Source organism: Bradysia coprophila, unplaced genomic scaffold (genome assembly GCF_014529535.1).
Source record: "Bradysia coprophila strain Holo2 unplaced genomic scaffold, BU_Bcop_v1 contig_358, whole genome shotgun sequence".
In the NCBI taxonomy this organism is placed as follows: Eukaryota; Metazoa; Arthropoda; class Insecta; order Diptera; family Sciaridae; genus Bradysia; species Bradysia coprophila.
The window spans coordinates 3,848,731-3,861,123 of record NW_023503616.1 but is presented as its reverse complement, the minus strand read 5'-3'; the positions used below and the strand labels follow the sequence as shown (position 1 = coordinate 3,861,123).

The window sequence follows — 12,393 nt, the reverse complement described above, 5'->3', positions numbered from 1 at the left end:
GTCAATTTTCTATGTATTTTTGATTTTTATGCTAAAAGTTCGTCCGGATCTATATTTTATCACAGCAATCCGTAGATCTAATCTGTAGCGAGCTAGCGACTTTGAGCTGGAAAAAATCTATTCATTTTACAACGCGCTGTACGACAACAAACATCATGTGTTCCGCTTGCAGGTTAAGCACGTGTTTGTTGTGTAGTGGATGATGTTTGTCGTCGAACAGCGCGTTGTAAAATGAATAGATTTTTTCCAGCTCAAAGTCGCTAGCTCGCTACAGATTAGATCTACGGATTGCTGTGATAAAATATAGATCCGGACGAACTTTTAGAATAAAAATCAAAAATAAATAGAAAATTAACTTGTCCATGTGAATGCATTCACAATGGTCGCCATTTTTGACGGGGCATTATTGTTGGGAATTACTGTTATTGTGGGGCATTATCGTTTTTGTCCAAAAAAGCTGGCGTCCTCTATTAATATAGTAAATATATTATGTTTTAAATGTGACAAGTTTTTATGAATACGTCAAAACTACATTTAGAAAAGTGTCAGTCAAGGGAGCTGACCCGCCCAAAAGGTGGGACCTAGTTTTATTGAAAAGAAATTAAATCGGCATGACAAGAAACATCGTAAAACTAGACTTAATAGACCCGATTCGGGAGACAAAATGTTTCTCAAATTTAAGGTCAAAAATTGTAAGTCAATCTCAAAGTCCTTCAATCCTTCGATACAATTTAGTTTTATACTTACACAGTTAAATAAAAAACACTCAAGAACACCATTTAGGTACAAAATACTTTACCAACGTAAGTTTTGTTCGATTGTTGTTCACTTGCCAAACATTCATCAGATGGCACAGCCGGGTTTTTTTAAGGTTACGGTTTAGCAACGGACTAGAGAAACATTTAGGAAAGCCCGAAACAAAAAAAGGGACATTTTTGGACACCTTGGACACCTTGGAATCAAAATCTGTGAAAATCATAAATTCAAATAGTTATGGTTATCATGCTTTACATTACAAAAAAGGCGCTGGCGTACATCCAAGGCATCTAGAATTTAATAACATCATCTATCTAACTATAAATACACTAAACATCCCCACATTACTTGAACCGCCAGGTGTTAGTCGTTCGAATGGTAAGAGAGCTGATGGACTAACCATCATGCCATTCATCAAAGGCAAATCACTATTATGAGATGCGACCTGCACCGATACACTTTTCCCGTCAAATATCAAGTCCACAATGCGAGTCGCAGGTTCTGCAGCGGAAAAAGCTGCTCGTCGGAAAAGATATCTCTACAGAGAAATGATCCTGAATAATCATTTCGTGGCCATTGCTACAGAAACGATGGGGCCTTGGTGTAAAGAAGGCAAGGAATTGATTGAAAAACTTGGTTCTATGCTTAACGAAATGACAAACGATGCAAGGATCAGTATTTTGAATACAATGCTACAAACGGAAAAATTGAATGAAGTTTTTTCATTAGTATTTTTCTGTAAATTATTGTTTGAAAATAAATTATTCATTCTTTTGTTTAAAAAAAGTGAAAAATCCTTTAACAGAGCCTCTTGATTGCTCTTCCCTTTCCTCTGAGCATTCACGTTAAGTGAAAATTAATAGCGAAAGCTATCGAGACAAAGACATATGTTTCGACCTTAGGACATGTGTGCAGTGGCGGTCCCGGCTATTCAGATTTACACTTATCAGTTGCTGCACCACACGTCCCTTCACAAGACAGAACGCATACAGAACATTTTGATTGAGGTCCGCCCCCGTCGATTGCTGAATCTGAAACTTTTGAGCTCCAACCAGTAATGTCCGAACATTCGAGTTATTTCCTAGCGGCACACACCTGAAGGACAAGGAGGTGGTGCTATTAGACCAGCTCCTACTCCACCGACTCCTGAAGTGTATGAGGAGAGCGTTAACGATGGTGATGGGTGCTCTGATTCAACTTCCGGATCAGACTGATTGTAGCCGAGAATTTGAAGGATGGCAGCGAGTGGTGTTTATGGTCGGTAATGAGCAATTCGTCCGGAAGTATGCACATATGAAGAGCGGCCTTATGATCCCAACGGTTTTACTTTCGATTGAATCGTTTTGTTGGAAATAAAATATTTTTCAGTAAACAAATTGAAATTTTAGACAGAAAAGGTTGTGATTGATCTTCTGGTTTCTTGGATAGGGAATCCCTATCAGGGACGGAATTCCAGAATTGTTTCTAAAGTTCCAAAACCGAGTGGCTTTCGTGCATTTATTTTATTGAAAAGAAATTAAATCGGCATGACAACAAACATCGTAAAACTAAACTTAATAGACCCGATTCGGGAGACAAAATGTTTCTAAAATTTAAGGTCAAAAATTGTAAGTTGATCTCAAAGTCTTTCAATCCTTCGATACAATTTAGTTTTATGCTTACACAGTTAAATAAAAAAAAACACTCAAGAACACTATTTAGGTACGAACTATACTAGACAAACGTAAGTTTTGTTCGATTGTTGTTCACTTGCCAAACATTGAGCTCTTCATACTCATCCACACAAGTATCGATCTGATCACGTTTGTATCCTTTACTCGTACAACGGTTGTAAACATCAGTGAAGCTAACGGTTTTTGCATCGCCGGCCAGATCCCGAATCAAGGTGAATATCTTATCCGATGTATTGGCGACACTGTAAGAAGGTCAAAAAAATATTTTCGTTACCAAAAACAGCGAAAATCAAATCGTTGCGTTGTGAAACACTTACTGAGTAATTTTCTGATTGTCAACCTGATTCAGTGAATCTTTCGACATTTCCAACAGACGCAGCGCTTCGGCTACATCATTCTTGTCAACCAAATCTGATAATCTCATTCGAGCCAAGGCAGTCGACAATCGCAGAATTCCCAGTAAATTTCTGGCCGAGGTGAATGTCATGTCCTTGTTATTCCTGGCTTCACGTCGCAATTCCACATATGCACCAACAATGTAGTCGCTGAGATCGGCTGAAATCGTTGGCTCTTTGCGTTTACACAATGCAATATATTTTCGCATCAAATTCATGTCCATTGCTTCGACTTTAGTCGGCGGCTGTTTGCCATGGCTGTGCACGTACGTAATATGCTTGGCCAAACGAGTATCATTGTCCCGATCTGGTTTGTCCTGTATCAACCACAACAAATCGAAACGAGATAGTAGCGCGGCTGGTAGTTGAATATTTTGTTCGATAGTTCGTCGAGGATTGTAACGGCCGTATGCTGGATTGGCTGCAGCTAATATTGAAACGCGTGCATTTAGCGTAGTCATGATACCAGCCTATTTGAAAAGGGATTAAATGATTGGAACGAACTTCTTCTTGAAGAATTTTCATATTTACCTTTGCAATCGAGATGGTTTGTTGTTCCATGACTTCGTGAATAGCGGTTCGATCAGTGTCAGCCATTTTATCAAATTCATCGATGCAGCAAACACCTTGATCAGCTAAAACCAGTGCACCACCCTCCAGAGCCATTTCACCAGTTAGTGGATCTTTCATAACCGAAGCAGTTAAACCAACGCCGGATGAACCTCGACCGGTCGTATATTGACTGCGTGCTGCTAAACGGCTAATATAGCCAAGCAATTGGGACTTGGCAACACCTGGATCTCCCATCAAGCAAATATTTATGTTTCCGCGTATTTTCATGCCATCGGGACGCTTGTCGACACCACCCACCAAGAGTAAGAGCAGAGCCTTTTTGATATCCAAATGCCCATAGATTTCGGGAGCAATACTTCCAGCCAGGCGCGAGTAGAAATCTTCTTTTGCCAGTTCAGCTAACTCGTTTTGCGTTAGTTCGCCATGTATCTCTTCATCGTTAGACTTGTTCAAGCAGGTGATTCGCTAAATTAAGTAAATTGAAGACTAGAATCGAATTGAAATTGAAATGAGGCGAGTTGTGCATTACGTGGGCTTCCAAAAACGTTTCACTCAGCAGACCCGAAACCATTTGACGGAAGCCAGTGCGAGCCAACGGTAGAAATACACCGGTGATTAGAACATGATCACCTGGTTGAGCTTGACGTGTTACTTCTCCGCGACAGAAAACATTTAATGAACGTGGAATGTGACCAACTGGCACTTGATCGCTCTAGAAAATTGATAATCGGTTTTAGGTGAAATTGACGAAAAAATGTTACGTTGAAATGTGTGCAGCTTACGTGCTCTTGAATTTTCACTTCCTGGAACTTAACGAATTTCGAGCCTCGCGTTTGCAAATGCAATCTACCGCCGGCCTTATTCACCCGACAGTCTTCAGAAGGACAGTCAGCAACTGGCATGAAACTCAGTGAATTTACTGGTTGATAAGTCTCGGCGCCGCAACGATCGCATGTGTATGTGGCTACCACAATCATTGGTTTCACTTCCGTGGAACGGGTAACGATGCCACGAACCGTCACCAATTTGCCGATATTGGAAGCTTTCACTTCCCGTATAGCGATGGGTTTGTCCAGCGACAGGGCTTTGAAGTAAATTTCACTGAAAAATTGCAGCACAATTTGTTAGCATTACCAACGCATGTGAGTGTGTACGAGTGAACTTACAATCTCTTCATCAATTCGTTGGGAAACTGATTGTTCGGATTTCTAGTTTCGGCATCATTGTGCAAACGAGATTCCATCAACAGTCGATGTTCAATGTAAACATCCAATGAGTCTTTGGCAACAATTGTACGCTCCTTGTATGTTGGCAGAATCTCCGACACAACATCGGAAAATAGTTTCGCATAACGCCGAGTATTTTGTACTACGGCTTCAACGAGATTGTCGTTGAACTCGTTCAGGTCATCCAATTCGATGGTCAAAGCGGTCTGCTCGCGATGGGCTAAATTAGTCAATTGTGCAGCATACTTGAACACTTTCCGTCCCTCGTCAGTCTCATGACAAAACTCGTTGAGGAAAATTTTGATTGAATCTGTTTGGCGTAGAAAATGGAAAAATGATTACAATGAAACTACTGCTCGGATCAGGACGAACTGTTTAAGTTCCGATCTTGACTGTGAACTGGAATGAAGCTATAAAAGTCGACATCTATAAATGAGCTCAAGCTTTTCAGATCGAACAGCCAACACTCTATTTTCACAAAATCTTACCTCGGTCTTGATCGTAATTTCTGCTGGCCATTTTAGTTCGTCAATATTCAGACAAATTCACACTTCACTTTTCTTAAAATGATTTTTTTTATCTGCAAATTTCTGGAAATTCTTCGAATACGAAGACTGATGAAGGCTTTGTTGTGTCTTACCAGTATTTTACCCGCCAAAACAATGACGTTTCTTTTCTGTCATCTTCAGAGATGGCAGATCGATCGATTAGATTTTTCGAATAATGGTCTGTTTTGGCGCCCTATTTAAAATCGTTCATTTGATGTTCGAATGGTCGAATTACAAAAACAGTATAGAACCAAACGTGTGCAAGTCCAGAATGGCTAGCAAAGTAACGTTTAAAGAAACATTAATGAATTTCGTGTCAAAAGACAACAGAACGAGTAATAAATGGATGACATATAATTTGTGCGATAAGACACACAAAATGTACCCTCCCTCGTGGCATTATAATGACAGATAATCGCCTATATCGTGCTGTCATCAGTATTATAATCCGTCGACATGTAAACAAAAATAAATCTCTGGATATAGATTTATCGAACAGAAAATGAGTACCAGCAAGAGTGTGCTGCCTGTATACAGCAATAAGACTAAGCCCGATCAGAAGTCAAGTGAAATAAAAATTTTATGTTTTGACTTAACCCATTATAATGGTACCACCCAGTTTCTGTTGTGCTGTGCTGGAGTCTTTGTGCTCTACATTATCTATGGATATCTACAAGAGCTAATCTTTTCGTTGGAGGAATTTAAATCGTTCGGATGGTTCCTAACGCTCATTCAATTTGCGTATTACACCCTATTTGGTTATTTTGAACGCAAACTCGAAGCGGCTAATATACAACGACTGATTCCAATGAAGACTTATGCTCTGTTAGCGTTTTTGACTCTGGGCACAATGGGACTATCGAATTCCAGTTTGGGCTATTTAAACTATCCCACCCAAGTTATATTTAAGTGTTGCAAACTAGTTCCGGTTTTAATCGGAAGCATTTTAATCCAGAAGAAAAAGCATGGAGCTTTGGACTTTCTGGCCGCAATTTGTATGTGTGTTGGTTTGACTTTATTTACGTTAGGTAAGTGTCCGATAGACTACACCGTTTGGCCTATAGAAGGTCAGAATTCTAATACAATTTTCTCATTATTCAGTCGACTCTGAACTGTCGCCAAATTTTAACGCTACGGGAGTAATTATGATTTCGACTGCATTGCTGTTTGATGCTGTGATTGGGAACGTTCAAGAAAAGGCTATGCGGTGAGTATACGCACCAAACACCAATTACTGCCCAAAAGTCATTGGTTTGACCAATTTATTTCCAGGGAACATAAAGCAACCACCAATGAGGTTGTGCTTTATTCGTATGGAATCGGATTTATATATCTTCTCGTTATATTGGTACTAAGTGGCCGTTTCGTGACTGGGCTGCGTTTCTGTGCTACGGTAGGCATGCATATAAAGCAGAATTTGGTGAATGTACAATGTAAATTGAATTGTTTCTATTTCACAGTATCCCATCCAAACGTATGGTTACGCTTTCCTGTTTAGCTTGTCGGGTTACTTAGGAATTCAGTTTGTACTGACTCTAGTGAAAACTTGTGGGGCACCAACAGCGGGTATGTTAGATTCATTTGATACTTGAAATGTCGGGAAAAAATGTGTTTCTCTTCATCAGCTGCTGTAACCACCGCAAGGAAAGCCGTTACAATTGCCATATCATTCTTGCTTTTTACGAAGCCGTTTAGCATTCAGTAAGAGCCTGCGTATATACTATTAACTCCTGAATTTATTTTATTTATTTTTAATTTCCAGGTATTTGTGGTCGGGATTGATTGTAGTCATTGGAATATATCTTAATGTGTACAGTAAACGGAATAAGATGACCTTCTCGGATTGCATTAAGTTTGTGATGGGAATATTTTGTCTAAAACAGAAGCGTCGTCGAGCTGATAGTGCGAAATCGTTGCTAGATGTCTAACACGAACTACGATTACTACTAGTTTAGTATACACAAAATTCATGGAACAAATTTCATTTTATATTTCAAATTTATTGTTATTCGTTGATAATTCGTGTCCTATTTTTTATTTGTTACGGATTTTGTTGTCTGTAAAGTCAAATTAAATTTTTTTATTACAATTCTGTTTAAAAGTCGAAAATTGCCTTTCAACTGTATGCTGTAAGCCATTATTCCTGAAAAAAATCTGTAAGTAGCTGTTACGACGTATGTCATAATTTGTAATATGTTTCGTCAGTCACAGACCCTTGCCCTCGCTATTATAGGACACTTACCGTTTTGTTCTATTACTTCTTATGAGTATTTTCAACAGAGTGGAGTGAAGTCTTTCCCTTCATTTGGTTTCTACATGAATTTTGCAGTATAAGACAACGTTAGCCAGACGTCTTATAAATACAAATTTTGGGGTAATCCTGTCAGAAAGTACTCTAGACTCTCTGAGACTGATTGTAATGTCGGTAGTTCCGCCATTGTCCTAACCCAAGATTTTTTTTTGATATTAGGAGTTATCAAATTACAAACGGGTATGTGACGTATAGCTCCCCCAACGATAGAAATACAACTAATGAGATAGGAAATTTTCCATTAATTTGCTAAAAATACTTGGATCAGAGTGATTAGTATTAGTGATTTGTAAACTAGGGTGTAGAAACGATGCTCCATATATCTAATGTGGTCTAATCTAGTTTTGTTAAATGAATATTAACCAGCACTCCTTCTCCAGGATTATCTGGGATTGAAAACAGTCGATTTATTTCCTTTCAAAAGTACAGCTCCGTCCCACGCAGAGTTAAGTTTCGAATACTTCAAAGAAATTGATATTGATCATATTGATTCATTAACAAATGCGCCTAGAACTCTTCTAACAAAACTGATGATTTAATGAAACCCAATACTTTCATATTATATGTTGCTGAGTCAACGTCTTTTAACGAAGTGTTCCTAAAATCAGCCTATAATTCGGTTTAAAGCTCGGAAAAGGTCGACCGCGTGGTCAAAAGATTGTGTGATCTGAAATTTCAGGTCTGTTTTAGGATTTTGCTTTGGAGCAACCTGACCCGACCGGCACCTGAATTTCTCCAAACTCAGATTGACCTTAAATTTAAAGGAATTTTCAAGATTGAAAAGGTTTTTACGAATTTTTGAATAGAAATCCATCAATTAGTGTAGTCGGGTTTCAGGTAAATCCAGCCAGGTTTGACCAGACCTGTTCCGAGCCATAATTTTGGTTTTACAACAAGTGATCGAAAATGGTCGAATAATCCAACCTGTACAGTCTTCCGAAGATGTAGAAGAGAAGTGTAGAATCTTACAACTTACCCCATACTTATCATGCACCTTCAAATACTTATCATAATCCAACGAAATGAAAATCTTGTCATCCTGAAGCGGAAGCCTCATTACAAGTCAGGGCAACTTATCGATGAAAAAGAGACTCGGATCATTTGACTAACTTTAGCGTGTTTATTTTAGTAAAACGTTGATCCACAAAATAACACTAAAATAGTCACATATTCCACCGTAGTCGTTTCAATAAATTTACTTGGCTTCCTTCTTTGTTTCGACCTTTCCACCACGAATTCGTCCAGTTCTTCGGGCGGCAATGAGACCAACTTTACGACCGGCAGATGTGCCTCGTTTAACGGTCGAAGCTTTACCAATGTGTTGATGGTTACCACCACCGTGAGGATGCTCAACAGGGTTCATGGCAACACCTCGTACCTTTGGCCAGCAGTTACGTTTCACCTTGTACTTATGGTAAGCACGGCCAGCTTTCAAAATTGGTTTGTCCACACGACCGCCGCCAGCAACAATACCAACCATGGCACGGTTGGCCGATGGAACGACTTTCTTTGCACCAGATGGCAATTTAACTCTGGTCTTTCTTGTTTCTGGATTGTGAGCGATGACTGTTGCATAGTTTCCAGATGTACGGGCCAATCGACCGCGATCACCTGTCTTTTCTTCCAAATTGCAAACAATCGTTCCCTCAGGCATTGTTGACAATGGCATAACGTTGCCGATTTGTAAGTTGGCTTTACGTCCGCAGTAAACGAATTGACCGGTGTACATACCCTCGGGGGCAATAAACATTTCCTTGCGGATCTTGTATCTGTATGGGTCACGGAAGTGAACGCAAGCCAATGGAGCTCCACGACCTGGATCGTGCACGATTTCCTAATTTGAAAGTGAAATTTAAGCGTTTTGCATCACACCCGATCGAAATGAAGTTCAATGCTAACCTTAACTACACCTTTGATGTATCCATGTCGTTCGGCATAATCCAATGGACGCAATTTAGCGGCTCCCTTTCGCTTTTTTGTGTGGGCAACGAATACGGACCCAGCACCTTTACGTTGAGCACGAATAACTCTACCCATTGTTGGTTAGTATTTCAAATTACTGCAATGAATGAAAAAGAGCATGGTGTTAAGAGGGAAGTAGTGGTGTTGTCAACATCAATAACGAAAACATTTCGCTTCATTCAGCAAAGAAACTTTCAATCGAAAAATTCCACATAAATTTACAATTTGCAAAGAAAATCTTTACGTAAAACTATGCAGCGTGTTGCTACTAATAAAATTGTACAAAATTTAACAGCCGATGGTCGAATTTAATGTGGAATTTTTTCGATTTTAATAGGAAATAAATTCAGAATGGTACACACCGATGGCAACTCAAAATAAAAAGAGAGAATTGTCAAATGACAGATACAGAGTTGATATAAAAGTAGTTTCAGTGTTGTTGATTCGAAAACATATTCGATGTTCGAATTTTTGAAATTTAGTATCAGTCATTGACTCATTGTTGTGTGAAAGATGACTCTCAATTCATTTCAAAAAATTTGGTTAAGCTTAATAGAAGGATGTTTAGAAACTAAGAAGAAATGTAATACAGTTTTCCCATATTTTAGTACATTCTGTCATAAAATTACTGCTGTCACTGCGCTTATTTTCATGTGAACCAACTTCATATGGTGACATTGAAGGTGGTTCACATGAAAATAAGCCGCAGAGAATTAAGTACTATGAAAAAAATGTGGCGCATCTACAGGCCAACCCACTTGTCCCATCGGCACTTCACTAATCGTTAACGCCACAATAATGAAATGAAGTGAGATTCGTGCATTTTTGCATAATAATTTTTATGTGTCTTTGTTTGGTATGTCTAACATTATGCATCAGCTCGGAGAGCGAGTTTGGGTTAATCTTTGCATCAACACATAAACAATGTTAGGGAAAGTACCGTTAAAAAAATTGTTAAAATAGGGAAAAACACGTCCTGAAACAAAGGAAAAACCGAATCATTCCCCACTTGTGACGCAAAATTTTTTTGGTAATTTTTTTTTAGAATTTTTTCGATACAATTGCTTTTTTTTTGCGAGTCGAAGCTGTAAACGTCACCTCCACCGACATCAGTTCTTTTTTAAGTGGATTAAAGGACTTGCGTCACACCTCCACTGTAAGTGGTTTTGGGCGATGAAATATTTCGCAAATGTATCTGACTGGCAGAACTAGTATTTGAAGTTAAGTAGAGTTGTCGAATAAATGGCTTAAAATAAAATCTAATTTGTTGTCACTCCCCAGAATCATGTACATAAACTGATTATTACAAGACATTAGACTTCCTCTGGACCATTATAACAAGGCTGTAAACTTTGGTAAAGTTTACAGTCTTGCGTTTCAGCGCGCTGCAATACAGGTTTAACCAGTTTAGCGCAATATTTATGTCAACACTTCTTGTTGATTTCGAATTATTTCAAGATTCGAAATTCAAAAGAAGGAAATTTGTAAATACCAAAACAAAACTAGATTCAACCAAAAATCTAAACAAAAATGGTACGAGTAAAGTTCAGGTGAATTATAACATGACTTACACAATGTGGATGCTGAACTAATATTTATTTCATTTCAAAAAACCAGATATGTGGTCGTACAAATAGTTCCAGAAGATGATAACAAGAAGGGTGGGCTAGCATTCACCGATCTGTCCATTGCCCAATGCATAATCAAAAATGTTCAAAAGTATTATGGTGATGTTGGAGTTGCAGCTATTCGTTCTGGGCTGAAGTGTAAATATTGCAATGAACAGACACGTATCGCTATAATTCGGATAAAACATCGACCGCACAGATTTGTGACGAGCATACTTCCGCTGATAGCTGTGGTAAAACGACTAAAAATATAAGCTCTCATTTGATCCATGAAAATGGAATTCATTTCTACGTAGGTTGGCGATCACCTGGTTAAATTTCGGACACTTTACAATGGAGCAACCATAATGCATTGCAATAAGTTCATAGTCAATTTTCAGAAGCAATTCCTAGATCAAAAAATGAAGAATATCACAATGGGTCAACAAAAAGAATTGCTGAAGAAAGTTATGAATATCAAGGGCGTTGAGAAGTAAAACTTTAAATAGAAAATTGTTGTTGTAACTCGGTCTTGCTCGTCTATTTCTTACAAGCTGGTGCTGTGTCATATAACATGGGTGCCAGTTGAAATTAACCATAGATTAACGTCATGACTACAATTAGTCCTAAGCAATGGTAAATATCTTTTTTCCAGCAAACGAGTGGCAGATATTTGAAACGTTCGTTGAACAAGGATATTCAAAAAGATAATCCTATGAAGCTTTCTTCAATGAAAGTATATAGATAGGTATGGCCAAACGTTCAAATTTGTTCTAGCCGGAGCACATACGGATTTGCATGGCGCCACCTCAAACGAACTCATTTCTAGTGCAAATTTCAACTAGAGAGTTCGTTTGAGGTGGCGCCATGCAAATCCGTATGTGCTCCGACTTGTATGGACTGGCCATACCTACTTATCTACTTTCATTGGCTTTCTTTTGTAAAATTGTGGATTTTCTTTTGGCTGACAAAAGATTTTCTATGAATATTTGCCCCTTGCGGCCCAATTTGTAAACTTGAAAGAGTCAATATTACAATTACACTTGTAACACAACATACCATTTCGATATCAAACTTAAGGTGAGATTTCACCTTATCGTACATTATACATCGTCTAAACTGTACTCATCTTACATTATCTGGCGTATGGCAAATAGTAACATTCACATTACTAGCCTAGCCATGAAACTCCTGTAGATGAACAAAACTTTGTGCTTTAGTTAGAAGACTTTTGCTGTCCGGAAACCTCATTTCGGTCCCTCATTTGACGTTTCAATAATGAACCGCTCCTGCCAGGTTTACTTTTTCTCTGTCGTGGTTTTACTATACAAACTATTACTTC

At 38.6% G+C, this 12,393-nt stretch overlaps 4 protein-coding genes and 1 long non-coding RNA gene across 5 annotated transcripts in view; 2 read left to right on the top strand and 3 right to left on the bottom strand.

Moving 5' to 3' along the window:
• The window catches only part of LOC119081298, a 27,933-nt gene extending 15,540 nt beyond the window's left edge, over nt 1-12,393 (bottom strand). The window contains exon 1 of the long non-coding RNA XR_005088475.1: nt 12,381-12,393. This is a non-coding gene — a long non-coding RNA (uncharacterized LOC119081298). The remainder of the gene's footprint in view (nt 1-12,380) is intronic.
• LOC119081289 (DNA replication licensing factor Mcm7) lies at nt 2,257-5,293 on the bottom strand. The gene is made up of 7 exons (XM_037190051.1): nt 5,112-5,293; nt 4,564-4,933; nt 4,180-4,498; nt 3,927-4,109; nt 3,356-3,862; nt 2,747-3,294; nt 2,257-2,671 (listed from the first exon to the last, which is right to left on the bottom strand). Exons 1-7 carry the CDS (start codon nt 5,140-5,142, stop codon nt 2,470-2,472), a joined length of 2,160 nt encoding a protein of 719 aa, XP_037045946.1. The 5' UTR covers nt 5,143-5,293; the 3' UTR covers nt 2,257-2,469.
• Nucleotides 5,567-7,274, top strand: LOC119081293 (adenosine 3'-phospho 5'-phosphosulfate transporter 2). Its single transcript, XM_037190054.1, has 6 exons — nt 5,567-6,199; nt 6,273-6,378; nt 6,444-6,564; nt 6,632-6,737; nt 6,797-6,872; nt 6,934-7,274. Exons 1-6 carry the CDS (start codon nt 5,674-5,676, stop codon nt 7,097-7,099), a joined length of 1,101 nt encoding a protein of 366 aa, XP_037045949.1. The 5' UTR covers nt 5,567-5,673; the 3' UTR covers nt 7,100-7,274.
• Nucleotides 8,580-9,885, bottom strand: LOC119081295 (60S ribosomal protein L8). Its single transcript, XM_037190058.1, has 3 exons — nt 9,807-9,885; nt 9,382-9,541; nt 8,580-9,316 (listed from the first exon to the last, which is right to left on the bottom strand). Exons 2-3 carry the CDS (start codon nt 9,517-9,519, stop codon nt 8,678-8,680), a joined length of 777 nt encoding a protein of 258 aa, XP_037045953.1. The 5' UTR covers nt 9,520-9,541; nt 9,807-9,885; the 3' UTR covers nt 8,580-8,677.
• LOC119081296 lies at nt 10,850-11,574 on the top strand. The gene is made up of 3 exons (XM_037190059.1): nt 10,850-10,994; nt 11,062-11,305; nt 11,369-11,574. The coding sequence occupies exons 1-3, from the start codon at nt 10,975-10,977 to the stop codon at nt 11,546-11,548; spliced, it is 444 nt and encodes a 147-aa protein (XP_037045954.1). The 5' UTR covers nt 10,850-10,974; the 3' UTR covers nt 11,549-11,574.